At 24.1% G+C, this 20,859-nt stretch overlaps 1 protein-coding gene across 2 annotated transcripts; it reads right to left on the reverse strand.

The window, feature by feature from the left end:
* Positions 1-899: 899 nt before the first annotated feature.
* Positions 900-8,173, reverse strand: LOC131178783 (receptor like protein 21-like). 2 transcript variants are annotated; one of them, XM_058144717.1, is made up of 9 exons: positions 7,831-8,173; positions 7,573-7,728; positions 7,088-7,225; positions 6,863-6,940; positions 6,525-6,683; positions 6,329-6,403; positions 5,319-5,393; positions 3,447-3,593; positions 900-3,367 (listed from the first exon to the last, which is right to left on the reverse strand). In XM_058144717.1, exons 1-9 carry the CDS (start codon positions 8,051-8,053, stop codon positions 1,143-1,145), a joined length of 3,276 nt encoding a protein of 1,091 aa, XP_058000700.1. In that variant the 5' UTR covers positions 8,054-8,173; the 3' UTR covers positions 900-1,142. The 2 variants fall into 2 exon arrangements, with proteins under 2 accessions (XP_058000700.1, XP_058000701.1); XM_058144718.1 differs by lacking the exon at positions 7,573-7,728.
* Positions 8,174-20,859: the final 12,686 nt, after the last annotated feature.

Raw genomic sequence — 20,859 nt, forward strand, 5'->3', positions numbered from 1 at the left:
TATATATATATATATATGTGTGTGTGTGTGTGTGTGTGTGTGTGTGTGTGTCTTAAACCCTAAACTTTACAAGGTTCTTCAATTAAGTTCGAAGTGTTCTTAAGTATTTCTCAATGCCCATAACTAATTTTTAAACCACAATAATATTATTAGAAACATAAATAATTTCAATCAAACATAGTAAAAATATTATAGAATGAAAAAATGACTATTTAAATTTTAAAAATTGTCTAAAATAAATAATAAAACAATAATTTTAACCTTTAATAAAATTAAAAATTAAATTTAAAGGTATTGGGTATTATATTGTTATTTATACTTGGATAGAGTTTCTATCGTGAGAAAAAGACTCTTGATTTTCGTTATCTTTTTGTTAAGGTAACACTTGATGGTGCCTTTGATTTATTTTTATTAGCAAAATTAAGAAGTTGTAAAACTTTTCTTGCTCCTTTCACTTGGATAGGATTCCTATGCGAAGAAAGGTTCTTGGTCTTCACCATTTTTTTGTGGAGATGACATCTTTTTTTTTCAAGTAATTGTTATTACTTAAGTACACACAACTATAGTATAATGAAAGTGCCTTTTAGGTGTTTTCATAGTTTTGGTTTAGATGGTTTAGATTCTTACTTTAGTTCTCATAGTTTTGTTGTATTATTATACTTGCTCTTATGAAAAAATTTCTAATAGTTTTATGGTTTATATTAATTAATTAGCATAGAAATTTTTCTAAAATTGCATATAAATAAAATTAAACTACGAGTACATACAACGAGTATAGATAATGTGCAATACATGTAACAAAAAAGAACAACTAATGGTCATAAATGTAGTGATTATAAGTGAAAATAAGAACAAATTTTACAACCAAATTAAACACACTAGTCCTTAGGCACACTTCATCTATAACTTTTTTTCTTTTATAAGCATAAGGATTTCATTAATAGAGAAAAAGAGGGGAAAAACCACCAAAAGAAGGATCCCAGACCAATAGGTCCACCCCATTACACCCTGACCTAGAAACTAACTTCTAATGGTGATGAAAAAACCCCTCAAAAGAGCAACAAATAGGATAACAAAACAAAATAAAGAAAAGATACAAAATAAAACAAAGTTGTAAGCACTATAAATCAGCTCTAGAAGATCTAAGAACTGATGACATTAATTAACGATACAAAACGAATATATAAATTTAATAAAATATCAAATAAAAAGTAATAACATGAAAACATATATTCTTTACTGTGATAAATCAAGCCTTGTTGCCAATAAGGATGAACATAAAGAAAGGTGATGGCTACCAAAAAGGATATGATAAAAGTTACTGAAAAACATACTAAGAAAGCACCACGATCAATTTCATACCATTTCCCACTTTCTCCATGTCGTGACTCCACTTGTGACGAAGGTGATTCAACATTATTATCATTGCATTTTCTTTCCACTTGAGGTCCACAAAGAAATGGGTTCCCTTCATAGCTGTTACTCTCGAATGTACTGAACTGTCCTTTCATGTATGGAATTTTGCCTGATAAGTTGTTGTGAGCCACGCTAAATACTTCTAGAAAGTTTAGATCTATCAATTTTGAAGGAATCTCTCCACTTAAATTATTATAAGAGAGGTCTAAACTTTCTATTTGTGATAAATTCGAAAAAGATCTCGGGATGGATCCTATCAATTGATTGTGTGATAGGTTTAATGCAAGAATCTGGGATAGCTCTCCTAGCTTATGTGGAATTTCACCTGTTAGGTTATTGGCTGACAAATCTAATCCAGACATGTAATTGAGAGCCTTATACTTATACGTGCTAGCTCTATATTTTGTTAAAAACTCAATTTCTTCCTCAATGTCTTCATAAAAATAAAAAGTGTCAAAGCTTTTGTGAAGTGATATGGGAATCATGTATTGTGAGGACATACTTACAATTGTGCTACCATAGAAATCTCCTTCTTCCTTTCCAAAGGAGAGATTATGTAAGCAGTGGGGAATGGACCCAGACAAAAAGTTTCTTGAGAGATCTAATAGGCTGATGTATTTTTGCTGACACAACCAATTTGGAATGAAGCCACTTAAATGATTTTCTCCTAATAAAAGAACTCTCAAGTCATTTTGAAACTCACCAGTGTTATTAGGAATGGTGCCTGACAACTCGTTATTGCTCAAGTCTAATACCTCCAGTGTCGAAATATTGAAAAAAGCTTCTGGTATTGAACCAATGAATCTGTTGCCTTGCAAATTTATTTGTTCTAAATAATTTCCATGGAAGAAAGAAGGCAATGGCCCAGAAAAATTGTTGTGAGAAAGGTCTAGGTACTCGATTGAAAGAAGTTCCTTTGAAATACGACCTTCAAAAAAATTATTATGCAAATTGACATAACGTAGAGATGTGAAGTTACCCATCCAGTGTGGAATCTCACCGTGCAATCGGTTGTTGCTCAAATCTAACCATTCAATCTCTGGGCCACGCATTTGGTGACTAAAATTAGGGAGTAAACTTGCTAGAGTTCCCTCAAATTGGTTGTCATTCAATTGCAGATAATCAAATCGAGTGATGTTAAATATCATTATTTGACCGTGGAAGTTATTATAAGATAGCCTCAGATGTGTCAAGAAAATGCAACTTGAAAGCAGTTCCTTCGGTACTTCCCCTGAGAAGTTGTTATGAGACAAATCTAAACTCATCAATTTACAGTCATCGCCAACAGCAAAAAGAAAATCACCTTGAAAATAATTTCTGGCTAAATTAAGATATCTCATGTTCGGAAGCATCTTTGTGCCAATTTCTTGAAGCTGCCCATTGAAAGAATTATTCTCAAGATTTAGGGTCTGAAGTCCTCCATTGTTCTCAAGCAACCAATTAGGAATCCATCCTTTTACTTTGTTGTGTGACAAGTCAAGTGCTTCCAATTTGAATTGGTGAAAGAGAAAATCAGGAATGCTGTCGAGGCCACAACTTTGCATTATAAGAACCTTTAACTGAAATGAAGGAATCCAACCAGTCTCAAACGTAATGTTGTTGCCGCTTAATATAAGTGCCTCAAGGCTGGAATAATTAGCCAATAAATTGAATGAGAATAAGCCCTCAAAAAGATTATTGCTAAGATCAATAAATTTGAGGGAGGACTTGAAGTTAGCTGGCGAAGATGAAGGAATGTTTTTGACTGAGAATATGCCTTCAAAACGATTATAGCTAAGATCAATAAATTTGAGGTTAGCTGGCCAAGATGAAGGAATGTGCCCTGTTAATTGGTTTCCAGACAGATCTAAGAATGTGAGAGATGTCAAATTGTCAAGGCATTGAGGAAGACTACCCCCAAATTCGTTATAGCCAAGGTCTAACTCTTGAAGACCCTTCAAGCCACACAAACCTATATAACAAAGGATTAACATAAAAATCATTGCAATTGATAATAACAAAATTGAAATTTTGATTTCAGATAAACTTACTTTGATTTGGTAAAGTGCCATTGAGTTTGTTGTGGTATAAAGATAATACTTTGAGGGAAGTTGGAGTCCACATATATTCAGGAATACTTCCAGTAAATTCATTTCCCATTAAATTCAAAATCTCTAAACTTTTGAAAGTTGATAATTCTGTATAAAGAAAATAATAGATTTAGATATAAGTTAGTTGAATATTAAAATTTAGAAGTTCTATTTTCATCACAATTCACAAAAATAAAATTAATGATTATAAATAAAATAACTAGCCATAGTTTATGGGATTAATAAATAGCTTTGTTATTAGATTTGGCAAAGGCTTAAACGAGTTTTATATATATATGTGACAATTAACAATTTTCTACAATTAAATGTGGAGTATGTAGGATTTTTTTTTTCATATAAAATTTTATAGAAATTCTATTGTGATTATATATCTATAATCTGTCTATGGGTGAATTTTTAAGCTGATATAAATATCTTGATTTTTAATTTTTAATAAAATCTTATAAAACGAATTAAATATTCAATTTCTTTTTAGTATAATAACTTTATTATTTATAAAAAGAATTCTTGTGCAGGTGAAACTCTATACAGAAATACGTTTGCTTATAAACTATAATTTTGAACAAGTAACGGTTTTTCCTTCCATAAGGAAAAGATATTTATTTATTTATTTCATTATTTATTAATTTTAGCATAAATATGATATAATGTAATTACAATACATGATTTGTATTTACGCTTTGTTGATATTATATCAACAAAATAAATATAATATTAAAATTATATTTTTATTTTAATAGTTGCTATTAAAATTTATAGAATTCCTCAATTACAGGATTTATAAAAAAATTTTGTCGCTGAAGAATTAACAAACCTTCCAGACTTCAATTTATTTACTAATTATCCTATTTACATATAAAATTGTATTTAAAAAATTTATAATCCTAAACTTTAACTAATTATTACTTCCTAATATAAATATTTTCCTATTAAAATATTTTTATTTAAAAAACTAATTAAAATAATATTAAAATTAGATATACATATTTCCCTAATTATTATGATGAATTTCTTACTATTTACTTTTGTAATGAATTATCAATCTTAATGCTTAATATTAAATTGATTGACAATAAGATTAAAAATAAGTTATATAATTGTTTGGATATCAAAATTCAACATAAGAAATTTAAATTTAATTTTATTATAAATTATTGATAAATTGTGGATAACATTTTACTTACTATATATATATATATATATATATATATATATATATATATTAAATTAATTACATATATCTTATTGTTTAAGTTAAACTCACAAAAATTGTTTTAAATAAATAATTTATTCTTCGTCATTAAAATGACTTATAAATTTTATGTTTATATAAATGAATTTTATATATTTTTTATATTATATAATTTTTTTAAAGGGAAGTAAAATTTTAAATTTTAATATTAATTTTTGTTGCAGTATTAGTGTGATTTAATTAAATTGTCATGTAATTTGTATCACATTTTGAATATATATCAAACTAAAACTATACATATAAATTTTGAATATTTTATTTATATTTTATTAATTTGTTCATCGAATCCAACATTAGTAATAAGAAAAAAAATTATTTTAATTTATTATAATTATTTCCATTATTTTTAATTAAGCAGTCACATGTAATATTCATAAAAAAATGCTTACTGAAATCTGCTCAGAGTTATTTCAATTGTGAAGTACAAGTTATTTATAAAAATTAACAATCAACCAATTGATTGTATAACTATTTTCAAACTAATTAATCACAATTTATTATGATTTAAATGGAGAGAAGTCCATTCCAACTTTAAAGTACGAATGGGATCAGAAGCTTACCTTGAAATGGTAGGGTGCTATTGAGTCTGTTACCACTTACATCCAAGGATTTCAAGTTCTTCAACTTACTTAATTCTGAATCAAGAGCAGAAAAAGAATAAAAAGAAAATCAAAATAATGAGAACTAGACTCAAAGAAAACAAAATCAAGAGTGCATGGTTGAGTGGGACGTTCTGATACAATTAATGAGTGTAAAGAAAATAATTCCAAGAATCAAACATACTTTGGATACTGCTATTGAATCTATTATAACTAAATTTCAATGTCTTGAGTGATATAAGAGCATCCAATGATAATAAGATACTGCTATTGAATCTATTTTCACTGATTACTATTTGTAGCGTCTCCAATGTAGAGTCTTATAACTATTTGCATTATTTTTATTTAAACGTTCACATATAATATTCTTACAAAAATGCCTATTTAAGGTGGTTTTCTATGTTAGTACCCAAACCTACATTAGAAAAATTCAATTAACATTAATGCAAATATTATTTTCTGTTTATTTTATTATTTATTATACATTTTTTTAATTTGTTAGTCTATTATTTATTATACATTTATATATGTCTGTTTTAAGATAGAATTTATATATTATATATCACCAAAATTTTATAATGGAGGGATAATTAAGTTCAATTAGGATGAAATTATCTCTTAGAAAAACGTTAGGATAAAATTAAATATATTTAAGCTTTTTGTTTTAAAATTAACAATCTAATAAAGTTCTACAATGCATAAAAATCAACACGGAATTATATTTGAATTAAAATTCAAAATAACAAATCTCTAAAAAATTTATAAAACTTACCATCATTTAAAAATATTTTCAAAATAAATTTGTTTAAATGAATTATATATTATTTTGATATTTTTTGAGTTACATCTTTTTCTATTTTATATAATAATATTAAATATAATATTTAAAAATTAAAATAATGATAATAATTCATACAATGTACAAATAGATACTAATTTAATTTAAGAAGAAAGCAAATATTTTCATTTACTTTGCAATGGCAAAGTTCCGTTCAAGTTGTTTCCCCTAAAATTGAGCACCGTCAAATTTTTCAGTTTAACAAGGTCTGCATCAAAACACAGAGAGTGAGAGATGAAGACCGAAAAAATGAATCAACCATCTTCTACTGCAATAATAGGAAAATAGAAAAGAGATTCAGAGTTGAAATCCAAAAATATATAACATACCTTTGTATGAAAGTGGCCCTTCCAAATTATTAGAAGACAAGTCTAGTGTCTCAACGGAAGGAAATATGCTTGAGAAGCTCAATATACCATTGTTGAAATTATTCCAAGACATATCCAAATACTTCAATTTGCTAACCTTTGAGAAATTGCTTTTGAAAGCTGCTTAAGTTATTTCATTTGTGAAGTACAAGTTATTCATAAAAATTAACAATCAACCAATTGAAATTAACAATTAATTATATAACCACTTTCAAATTGATTAATTACAATTTGTTGTGATTTAAATGGAGAGAGAAGCCCATTCCAACCTTGAAGTACGAATGGGATCTGAAGTTTACCTTGAAATGGTAGGGTGATATTGAATCTATTCCAACTTACATCCAAGGATTCCAAATTCTTCAGGTCACTAATTAATTCTGAACCAAAAGCAGAAAAAGAATAAAATGAAAATCAAAATAATGGGAACTAGACTCAAAGAATAGAGTACATGGTTGAGTGGGTTTGTTGCATGTTCTGATAGAATTAATGAGTGTGAAGAAAAAAATTCCAAGAATCAAACATACCTTGGATAGGGAAGGAACCTTCCATGTTATTCTCTCTAAGAATCAAAGTCTTAAGTGATGTAAGAGCACCTAATGATGATAAGATGCTATTATTGAACCCATTATAACTGATGTCCAACTCCTCTAATCTTTCAAAACCTATATATACCATACAACTTTATGTTATTTCAGAACATAATTAATTTAATCACTTTCAAACTAAATGCAATTATATAAATAATTATGTTGAGAGAAGTCAATTCCAATTATGAAGTAGAAATGGGATCTAAAGAGTACCTTGAATTGGTAGACTGCTATTGAATTAATTGAATTTCAAATCCAACAATTTTAATTTTTTTCAAGTTGCCTAGTTTTTTATCATGTAACTAATAGTAGAAAAGTTGAACTTTAGAAAGGAAAAGAATATAAAACAAAAATATAAAGTAATAAAATTGGTAAAGGGAATTAATTGGATGTTCTTAAAGATGAATTTAAATAAAACATACCTTTGCAAGGGAAGGAACCTTCCATGATATTGTCACTAAGAATCAAAGTCTTAAGTGATGTAAGATTATTCAATGATGATAAGATACTATTATTGAAATAATTAGAGCTAAGATCTAAGACTTCTAACTTCTTCAATTCTGATAATGTTTCAAAACCTGCATATATTATTAAAAAAAGAACTTTCAAAATCTCAATAACTAAAATAATATATTTGTTAAAAAAATGATAATATAAGTAGAAGAGCATAGCATATGTACCTGTGTCATCAATGAAACCACCAATTCTATTGTATGATAAATTAAGACTTCTGAGCTCTTTCAGTTGCTGGAACATTGAAAATTTTGCAAACCAAATATTTTCATCGTCATAAAACGAAATGCTCTCTATGTCATATTGTCGTGTATTATTGAGAGAGAGTTCAGTCACATGACCTGTGGTGGAATTGCACTTGACACGCTCCCATTTACAACAATTACTCATTGAATTATCAACTCATGAAGACAGAAGATAGCCTACATCTAAACCATTTGACCCAACAAATTCCTTGAAATCTAAGAGTGCCAGTCTCTCTGTTTCAAAGCAACCTTTGTTTCTATGGATTTGAATCCATAGCATAAGACCCAACAATAAACACTTTGCTAAGTTAGCCAACTCCATTTAGAAATGCGATGCTCCCATTCACTACTTCTCCCCTTATTTATATTCATTGCCAGTTGTCTACCATCACATCCATAATGATAAAGACTGGGTTCAATTTCTTTTTGCAATGGTTTTAAAATTTATATTCCTTCTAATAATGGTTTATTATTACCTTTATTTTTTTAAAATTATTTAATGAGGTGGGGCTGAAAACTTGAAATGTTGAATTTCTATTTTTTAAAAGAGACAAAAAAAAAAAATCTTTCAACAAATATGGTGGCTATTCATCAACAAAATGGAGCAATTTGTGCTGTTGGTTGCTCATTCATAATTAATGTGTTAATCAATCACATCATTATATTATTATTATTACTACTTTTTTTTAATAAAAAAATTTTGATCAGAATTCAAATTTGTATCGGAACAAAAAATTCACTCAATGTCAATTAATTAAAATTTTTTTAAAAAATAATAATTAAAATAATTTCTTAAAATTTTTTAATTCACAGATAATGTGAATTGGACTGGCAAGTTGAACCTCGGTTCTAGTCATATTAAATTCACAGTGTAAGAAGGAGAAAGACTGATACATGGCGAATTTTTATTTCATATTTAATTGGGTCAATTTCGATTTTATTGATCCATTTTGGAGTGCAATTTGGTGTAATATATAAAAAGGACGACTTGGACTTGTTATGAGAAGACTTAATTTAAAGAATTTTTTGCTGAATTTTCTTTTTCGAATTTTTCTTAAATAAATTCATAAATTCGTTTATTTTTGTAAGCTTCAAGTAAATTCATTGATCTTTCTAATTCGAATCCTAATTACATTATTTTTATTGTCTTTTCAGATATTCGTACTAATTTATATTTTCTAGCCTCAACGGAAATGGAAAGGAGTGTAATTTGGTGTGATACATGGGACCATTATCACGTCAAGCCTCATGTAGCGAGTATATTTTCGAGCCCTAAAGACATCTTTTCATTTATATTTTCAAGCGTAAACCAAATCAATAAAATAATAAAATTTTAAATTATATTCTATAAATTTTATTTATTTCAACATTATTCAAATTCAAAAATTATAATATCATTATTTGGTAATTTATTAGACCTAATTAGGCAAGAATTTTGTCTTTTTTTATTACCAATTCACTGAATATTTTTACATTGTAAATACTTTTTTTCTATCTTTCCACAAATACCTCTATTTTTTTTAATTTTAAAAAATAGTAAAAATTAAATAAATAGTAAAATAAATAAATAAATAAATAGTAAAAAGTTTAAGTGGAAAAATAACAATCAAAATTTAATTTCTTATAATTTTACTCAAGCAAAATGAAAATATTTAATAATTTTTTTTATTTTACTTCATTTTTTACTTTAATTTTAACTTAAAATATTGAATTTTAATTTTTACAAATTCTTCATTTTTTCTTTTTTAAAGATTGTCACTTATTTTATAAATTTTTTTATAAACTAATTAGCATATATTTTATTTTGCTACATTAAACTTCGCTTCTTCTTTAAAATAAAAGGACACAGATTGGACTTAATTTCATAACAATATTAATGTTAATCAATTACATCATTGTATTATTATTTTTTTATTATTATTATTAATTTTAAATCTATAATTCAAAATAAAAAAATTATAATATCATTGATTTGGTTTATTAGACCAAATTAGGCAAAAAAATTTCACTTTTTTTTTGTCTTATCAAAGACATATTCACCAAAATTTGCACAACCAAAAAAAATAATTTTTTTATCATTATATATATATATATATATATATATATATATCTCTATTTTTTAATTTTTCATGCGTAAATAGAATAATTTTACACTTTGCATAAGGGAGGAGAGAGAAATGTTCACTAAGCACCATGCGAGAGCTATTCACATTAGTTTCTAATTGAAAAATCAGTAATTGAAAGTCAGAGAGATTTTACTGTGCAAAATTTAAAAATTTAGAGGGTTTTATGTTACATTTTAAAGTTATAGAATTATAGTGTTACAACTATATAAGTTCAGGGACAGTTATCAAAATTTATCCATTCTTTTGCAGACAACTATTTCAATGATTTATTAATTTCTTAGCAACAATATCATATATGGTCCAACATTCAATTAAAATTTAGATTTTTTTAATTTAAATTTTAATGAGCTAAGTAATAATTTTTTTTTCTCTAAAGCTAAGTAATAATTGATTGCTGCACAATCATTAGTTGACATATTATTCATGATTAATAATGACCAAGTCTTAGAAGCGAAATACTCGATTGCTGATTAATAACAAAGAACAATATATTATTAATTTAGCAATGAATATTTTTTCGGTTTACTTAATGAACTACTATGATTTTATTTTATAATTAATTGGGATTTTAAAGTTTATTGTTTTGGGGTTTATTTTGCTTATTGAAAATATTTGAAATTTAAAATTATATATATATATATATATATATATATATATATATATATATATATATATATATATATATATATATATATATATTAATTAGTGGATTGTCCATTTATTTTATAAATTTTCTATAGACTGTTTAGCAATTTTTCTTACAAAATTAAATTTCATACCATCTTTAAAACTTAGAAAGTGATACTTTGATCAATCATTAGAAGAAAACATGTTCCTCAATCCAATTGTATTAACTTGAAGTCAATTACATTGTTGATGGGTAAGTGGTCCTATTATATCATCTCAAATTTTCTAACAAGATAGCGATATTATTAAATTTTCAAGAATTTTATTCATCTCAACGTATTGACTGAAATATTTAAGTCTTCTTTTCTAACAACTCTTCATTAATATTATATTAGAAAAGACAATTCAATCAATGTCATTTAATCAAAATTTATTATTATTATTATTATTATTATTATTATTATTATTATTATTATTATTATTATAGATAGCAGTTTATTATGAACTTAATTTTTTTTAATTATATTATAATGAAAAAACCGTAAATCAGATCATATTCGATTAAATCATATTAGACTATGAAAATGAGTCATTAATTTCAATTATATTCAATTCAGTGTTTAAGAAGAGGAGAAAGACCGAAATTGGCCTCTAAATGGTTTTGGTTCAAGACAAACTTGGTAACCATTGACCGATTTTTATTCCACGCTTGAGTAGATGAATTTCGGTTTTATTAATGGAAATGAAAGGAGTTCAATTTGGTTTAATATATGGGACCATCATCACGTCAACCCTGAAATTTAGGGTTTGGGATGACTTGGACTTATTATTAGATGACTTAATTTATAGAAATTTTGGTTAAGTTTTCTTTTTCACTTCAATTGAATTTTTCATAAATAAATTCATAATTTTTTTATTATTTCTTTTTCATTTTCATTAAATTTCACTATTATTTTTAAAACTTAGATAGGGACATTTTAGTGAACTGTTAGAAGAAACGTGTCTCTTAATGCAATTATGTTGACTTGAATTCAATTAAATTGATGGTGGCTAAATGGTCTTTTATATGATCATCTCAAATTTTCCAACAAGATAGTGATATCATCAAATTTTCAAAAATTTTATTCATCTAAGCGTATTGATTGGGATGCTCAAGTATTCTTTTGCAGACAAGTATTTCAATGATTCATTAATTTTTTAGCAACAATATCATATGTGGTCCAACGTTCAATTAGAATTTGGATTTTTTTCTACCATCAACAATAATAAATCATCATTACAAGCTCAAAGTTATACTATCCATCAACCCAATTACATCCAAGAGAACCCATACAACATTAAACTGCTCATAGTAAATATATTAGTTAGTCCCTCTTAATTTCCTCTAGACATAATCTAATATATTTACTATTACAACACTACTCCACAAAGGGTGTCTTCAACTATACGGGTAAGAGTCCTCTCATCAATGAACAAGAATCCCTTTCTCTTGAATTCTATGTCCTTACTCTACTTTAGGCTGAAGTCTCTCTCCACTGCAATGAGCAAAAGCCCCTCATCAATTGGCAGAGCTAAATTTGCAGCAATTGGCAAAGCCCCTCTCTACAATGGGTGACAGCCTCACTCTATGAGCTGAAAGCCATTCTCTTCAATGATAAAAATTTTAATTAAAAATTGATTGATTTTTAATGATATATAATATGATGACTTAGAGTTTTATAATGTCTAAAATTATAAATTTAATAATTTTAAAATTTTTAAAAGATAAAGTAAAAAGAATTTTAAATAATTAATTTTTTTTATATTAGATAAGATTTTAGTAGTTGAAATTTGAAAATATTTAAATAAAAAATTAATATTTAATATAATAAGTTATTTTTCATATAAAAAATATATAAATAAAGATAAAAAAGAAGCTACACGCACCACATTTTTTAAACGCTCTTTTAAACTACATGGCACACTTTTATAAAGCCTTTTTTAAGGCTTAGACTATATATATATGGATTAGCCTTTTTTTTAATTTAGAATATGCAAATGGAAAGGAGTGTAATTTGGTGTAATAAATGGGACCATTATCACGTCAACTCCAAAATTCATAGCATCTTTAAAACTTAGAAAGTGATGATTTGATCAACCATTAGAAGAAAACATGTTCCTTAATTCAATTGCTTTTAACTTGAAGTCAATTACATTAATGGTGGGCAAGTAGTCCTATTATGTCATCTCAAATTTTCTAACAAGATAGCGATATTATCAAATTTTTAAGAATTTTATTCATCTAAACATATTAATTGAGATATTTAAGTCTTCTTTTTCAACAACCCTTCATTAATATTATATTAGAAAAGACAATTCAATCAATGTCATTTAATCAAAATTTATTATTATTATTATTATTATTATTATTATTATTATTATTATTATTATTATTATTACTAGCAGTTTATTGTGCACTTAATTTTTTTAATTATATTATAATGAAAAAACCATAAATCAGATCATAGTCGATTAAATCATATTAGACTATGAAAATGAGCCATTGATTTTAATTATAATCAATTCAAAGTTTAAGAAGAGGAGAAAGACCGAAATTGGCCTCTAAGGACCTGTTTGATTTAACCGTTGAATACCGCTGATAACTGTTAGCTGATGGCTGTTACTGTTAACTAATAGCTGGTAGCTGATGATAGCTGATTTATGTTAAGTATTTGGTAAAACTTTATTTAGCTATTGCTGTTGATATGTGAAATGACTAATAAGGCTATATATTATATAATTTATATTATTATTTAAACAAATATAAAATTATAAATTTATTATATTATATTATATTATTTTATTATTAAATTAAATATACAATTATTAAATTAATATATTATATTATTTATCATATTATTAAAATAAATATAAATTATTAATCTATTATATTATATCATTTATTTTATAATTGAAATAAGAAAATAATTAAATTTTTTTAAAAAATAATTAAATAACTTTAAAAATATAGATAAAATAATAAAGTAATTATTATTGGTGATACAGGAAAAAACTTATAATTAATTTTAAGTTTTTAGATATAAATAAATATTTTATATTTTATGTTATTAATAAAAAAATATTTTAACAAAGTTGAAATGCGTTAATTAAAATGTTAAAATTACAAATGAAAAATATAAAAGTATTAATAATATTAATTTTCGAGTTAAATAAAAAAAGATAATATAGTCAAAATAAAAAATAAAATCAAATCAGTTGATAGGTACCATATCAACTTCCCATCAGTTATCAGCTTTATTTTTGTAAACTTACCAAACACTCTAGTTTACCTGTTTGGGTGTCTATCAGCTATCAGCTGCACCCAATAGATGAACCAAACACCCCCTAAATGGTTTTGGTCCAAGACGAACTTGGTAACCATTGACTGATTTTTATTCCACACTTAATTAGATCAATTTTGGTTTGGGACGACTTGGACTTATTATTAGATGACTTAATTTATAGAAATTTTGGTTGAGTTTTCTTTTTCATTTCGATTGAATTTTACATAAATAAATTCATAATTTTTTTTTATTATTTCTATAAGCCTCATGTGGTGAGTATATCTCCGAGCTTTGGAGACATCTTTCAATTTTTTTTTACCTACTTATATTTTCAAGCTTGAGCCAAATTTATAACACAATAAAATTTTAAATTATATTCTATAAATTTTTTTTTATTTTAACATTATTCAAATTCAAAAATTATAATACCATTGATTTGGTTTATTAGACCTAATTAATTAGGCAAGATTTTTCTCTTTTTTTTTTTCATTACCAATTCACCCAAAATTTTTACATTGCAAGTAATACTTTTTTATCTATCTTTCTATAAATATCTCTATTTTTTTTTTATTTCCAAAGGATAGTAAAAATTAAATAAATTATAAATAATTTAAGTGAAAATATAGCAATCAAAATGTAATTTCTTATAATTTTTCTCAGGCAATATGAAAATATTTAATAAATTTTTCTTTATTTTTTACTTTAATTTTAACGTAAAATATTTAAGATACAATAAATTTTAAGCAGCTTTTTGTTATTTTAAGAAAATTTTCTTATGTAATTTTAGAGTTTTTGGTTGAACTATTTAAAATGCGATAAAGCATCTAAATCATTGAAGTTGTCAAATTTCAATTAAAAATAGATTTATATTAAAAAATTATTGAAACAATTTGATTTGTTGTTTGGGAAAAAAATTCACTATAAATTCATTTGTCAAATGTAATTGTATTGTCGCTAATAATATATTAATTCTAATATTTATTCTAGTTTTTATTGAATTATTTTAAAATTGATAAAACATCTAAAATGATTCCAATTGTCAAATTCTAATTAGAATATATATCTGTGGATTGTCTATTTATTTTATAAATTTCTATAAACTCTTTAGTACATTTTTTTTACAACATTAAATTTCATAGCATCTTTAAAGCTTAGAAAGTGATACTTTGATCAACCATTAGAAGAAAACGTGTTCCTTAATCCAATTGTATTAACTTGAAGTCAATTACATTGATGATAGGTAAGTGGTCCTATTAAATCATCTCAAATTTTCTAACAAGATAGTGATATTATTAAATTTTCAAGAATTTTATTTATCTAAACGTATTAATTAGGATAAATAAATCTTCTTTTCTAACAACTCTTCATTAATATTATATTAAAAAAATAAGTCAGTCAATGTCATTTGATCAAAATTTATTATTATTATTATTATTATTATTATTATTATTATTATTATTATTATTATGAACTTCATTTTTTTTAAATTATATTAAAATGAAAAAATCGTGATCAAGTATTGAAATAATTTAAATATTGAAATAAAGATAATTCGACTGTTGAACTAATTTAATTTTTTTTAAGTCACAATTAAATTGGATTAAATTATCAAAATGAATCACAGATTCCAATCATATTCGATTCAAAGTTTAAAAAGAGGAGAAAGATCGAAATTGGCTTCTAAATGATTTTCGTCCAAGATGGACTTAGTAACCATTGACCCATTTTTATTCCACAATTAGATGAATTTCTATTTGATTCAATAGAAATGGAAAGGAGTGCAATTTGGTGTAATATATGGGACCATTTTCATCTCAATCCTGAAATTTAGGGTCGAGGACAACTTGGACTTGTAGAGCTTTTGATTGAGTTTTCTTTTTCATTTCTATTGAATTTTTCATAAATAAATTCGTAATTTTTTTTATTATTTCTATAAGCCATATTTTCTTACATGCTTATATTTTCAAACATAACAAAATCAATAACATAATAAAATTTTAAATTATATCCTATAAATTTTATTTATTTCAACGTTATTCAAATTCAAAAGTTATAATATTCTTACATTGCAAATAATATTTTTTCTATCTTTCTACAAATATCTATATTTTTTTAATTTTTTTAAAAAAGTAAAAATTAAATAAATAGTAAAAAATTTAAGTGAAAAATAACAATCAACATTTAATTTCTTATAATTTTTCTCAAGCAATATGAAAATATTTAATAAAATTTTCTATAATTATCTTTATTTTTTATTTTAATTTCGACTTAAAATATTTAAGATACAATAAATTTTAAGCAGTTTTTGTTATTCTAAGAAAAAATTCTTATGTAATTTTAGAGTCTTTTTTTTTAATATTTTAAAGATTAAACATCTAAATCATTGAAGTTGTCAAATTTCAATTAAAAATATATTTATATTAAAAAAGTATTGGAATTATTAGATTTGTTTTTTGAGAAAAAATATTTCCTTAAAATTTAATTATTTTTCTTAAGATTTTTTTTTGCCACATTCTCTCTTTTTTTTTTAGATGATTGCGGATTATTTTATAAATTTTTTATAAACTAATTATCACATATTTTATTTTACAACATTAAACTTTGCTTCTAGATAAAGCAAAGGACACTTAGATTGAACTTATGCAATTATGTCTTTTTTATTGTCAGACAATCATTTTTATGATTCATTAATTTCATAATAACAACATTATATATGGTTCAAAATTCAATTAGCATTAAATTTTTTTTTTAATTAGAAAAGATTTGATGGGTTAAGTTATAATTTTTAAATTTTATATAAAAAAATAAAAATTATCTAAAATTTTTATACTCTTAATTTTTCAAGAAATTTTTATTTTTAAATTTTAAATAATTTCAGAGGATTATTGAGATTTTTTTTTTACCTTATTCTCTATTTTAAAAAAAAAAATTTAATGCATTGCCCACTATTTTTTAAATTTTCTATTTTTTTAGGAATATATATTTCTTATTGTTGATAGTCCTGCAAAAAAGTAAAATTCATTAATAAACTCTGTAGGTCATATTTTACTTCACAACATTAAATTTCACTATCATTTTTAAAACTTAGATAGGGACATTTTAGTGAACTATTAGAAGATACGTGTCCCTTAATGCAATTATATTGACTTGAAGTCAATCAAATTGAGGATAAATTTTAACAACTGTCCCTGAATTTATATAGTTGTAACACTACAGTCTTTTAACTTTAAAATATAACATAAAACCCCCTAAACTTTCAAATTTTATACAGTAAAATCCCTCTAACTTTCAATTACTGATTTTTTAGTTAGAAACTGATGTGAATAGCTTCAGCATAGTGCTTAGTTAACATTTTTCTGTCTTCTCTTATGCAAAGTGTAAAATTATTTTCTTTATATTTTCAAGCATGAGCCAAATTAATAACATAATAAAATTTTAAATTATATTCTAATTTTTTTTCTATTTTAAAATTATTCAAATTCAAAAATTATAATACCATTGATTTGGTGTATTAGATCTAATTAGGCAAGATTTTTCTCTTTTTTTTTTCATTACCAATTCACCCAAAGTTTTTACATTGCAAGTAATATTATTTTTATCTATCTTTCTATAACTATATCCATTTTTTAATTTTCAAAAAATAGTAAAAATTAAATAAATAATAAAAAATTTAAGTGAAAAAATAGCAATCAAAATTTAATTTAGCAATGAATATTTTTTCGGTTTACTTAATCAGCTACTATGATTTTATTTAATAATTAATTGGGATTTTAAAGTTTATTGTTTTGGGGTTTATTTTGCTTATTGAAAATATTTGAAATTTAAAATTATATATATATATATATATTAATTAGTGGATTGTCCATTTATTTTATAAATTTTCTACAGACTCTTTAGCAATTTTTCTTACAACATTAAATTTCATACCATCTTTAAAACTTAGAAAGTGATACTTTGATAAACCATTAGAAGAAACCGTGTTCCTCAATCCAATTGTATTAACTTGAAGTCAATTACATTGATGATGGGTAAGTGGTCCTATTATATCATTTCAAATTTTCTAACAAGATAGCGATATTATTAAATTTTCAAGAATTTTATTCATCTCAACGTATTGACTGAAATATTTAAGTCTTCTTTTCTAACAACCCTTCATTAATATTATATTAGAAAAGACAATTCAATCAATGTCATTTAATCAAAATTTATTATTATTATTATTATTATTATTATTATAGATAGAAGTTTATAATTATTATTATTATTATTATTATTATTATAGATAGCAGTTTATTATGAACTTAATTTTTTTTAATTATATTATAATGAAAAAACCATAAATCAGATCATATTCGATTAAATCAGATTAGACTATGAAAATGAGTCATTAATTTCAATTATATTCAATTCAATGTTTAAGAAGTGGAGAAAGACCGAAATTGGCCTCTAAATGGTTTTGGTTCAAGACAAACTTGGTAACCATTGACCGATTTTTATTCCACGCTTAAGTAGATGAATTTTGGTTTTATTCAATGGAAATGAAAGGAGTGCAATTTGGTGTAATATATGGGACCATTATCACATCAACCCTGAAATTTAGGTTTTGGGATGACTTGGACTTATTATTAGATGACTTAATTTATAGAAATTTTGGTTGAGTTTTCTATCTCATTTCGATTGAATTTTTCATGAATAAATTCATAAATTTTTTTTTATTATTTCTTTTTCATTTTCATTAAATTTCACTATTATTTTCAAAACTTAGATAGGGACATTTTAGTGAACTGTTAGAAGAAACGTGTCTCTTAATGCAATTATGTTGACTTGAAGTCAATTAAATTGATGGTGGCTAAATGGTCTATTATATGATCATCTCAAATTTTCCAACAAGATAGCAATATCATCAAATTTTCAAGAATTTTATTCATATAAGTGTATTGATTGGGATGCTCAAGTATTCTTTTGCATGATTCATTAATTTTTTAGCAACAATATCATATGTGGTCTAACGTTCAATTAGAATTTGGATTTTTTTTAATTTAAATTAAATTTAATGAGCTAAGTAATTTTTTTTTTTTGGTCTAAAGCTAAGTAATAATTGATTGCTACACAATCTTTAATTGACATATTGTTCATGATTGGTCATGACCAAGTCTTAAAGTGAAATATTTGATTGCTGATTAATAACAAAGACCAATATAATATAAACCTTATAATTATGTAAACAAATGTAGATTAAATATGAAATTTAAGTGGGTCATTAGTTTAGAAAAGTTGTAATACCAATTAAGAAAATATTTTTTTAAGCAAAAAGAACTTTATAAATTAAAAGAAAAATCTGTTTTTAATCGTGAATGCTATTATTTTTAAAAGTTATAGTCTTAAGTAGTGTTGTTAGAGGTTGATTCGGTTAGTGTTTCAACCAGTGAGTTAAGGGTTCAACCAATGGTTAATTAATAATTAATTAAATACAACATATAAAATATATAAATAAAAAATTAATTAAGAATATATTTTTTTAAGCAAAAAAGAACTTTATAAATTAAAAGAAAAATATGTTTTTAATCGTGAATGCTATTATTTTAAAAAATTAAAGTCTTAAATGATAAAACTATCTACCCTGAAGATAAATTAAAATATTATTGAAACCATTATTAGTGATATATATATAAGTATGAATGAAGGGGTAAACTTATGAATGGACAAAAATATATACATTTAATTTTTTTATATTGTTTATAATTATATTATTTTTATTATTTAAATTAATTTTAGAATTTTTAAATTTTTAAATTTTTAAAATTTTCTTTAATTACCTTTTTTCACTTAATTTTCAACTTAAAATATTTAGGATACAATAAGTTTTAAGTATTTTTTTAAATTTTTTTTGAATTATTTTGAAATATGATAAAATATCTAAAATGATTCAAATTATCAAATTTCACTTAGAATATATATAAAATAAAAACTATTGAAATAATAATTTGATTTTTTTGTTTGAGAAAAGAATTAATGTTTCATGAAAAATTTTTTGTTCTTCTTAATCTATTTGGAAATGTGTGCTTTTAAATAATTTCAGTTAAATTAAGATTTTTTTTTCTTCATTTTCCATTTTTTAGTGAATTGTCCGTTATTTTATAAATATTCTATAAAGTTTTTAGTAAATATTTTATTTTACAACATTAAATTTCACACTTTTTTTCTTTTATTTTAAAGAGGTTTAGGTGAGAGGGGCTCTCAATCCATAGTCAAAGAAATTTACATCATCTTTAAAACTTGTAAAGGGACACTTTGATGAACAATCAGAAGAAAACGTGCACCTTAGTGCGATTGTGTTGACTTGGACTCAACTACATTGCTGGTAGACAATAGATTTGCAATATCATCTCAAATTATCCAACGAGACAGTGATATTATCAAATTTTTAAAAATTTTATTCATCTAAACGTATTTACTGGGATAACTAAGTCTTATTTTGCAGACAATTATTTCAACAACTCATTAATTTCTTAGCAACATCATTTATGGTCCAATATTCCATTAGAACTAGTAATTTTGCCTGAGCATTATGCAAATATTTTTTTTTTATTTTCATAATATAATTTAATAAGTATTTTTTATATTTTAAAAATCATATCATAAAATTTTTTTATGATATATATATATACATATACGTGACGGTTTTTTTAAGTATCATTCTTAAAATTTTTATACTTTAAATGTTGTGCACTGCGGAAGCATGTAAACTGCAAAGAAATAAAGCAAATACACAAAATACCAATATTTACATAGTTCACCCTCTCAACATAGTGTTACATCCATGGGCATGCCAGCTTCTACTATCAACAATAATAAATCATCATTACAAGCTCAAA

This window comes from Hevea brasiliensis, chromosome 3 (assembly GCF_030052815.1).
Source record: "Hevea brasiliensis isolate MT/VB/25A 57/8 chromosome 3, ASM3005281v1, whole genome shotgun sequence".
In the NCBI taxonomy this organism is placed as follows: Eukaryota; Viridiplantae; Streptophyta; class Magnoliopsida; order Malpighiales; family Euphorbiaceae; genus Hevea; species Hevea brasiliensis.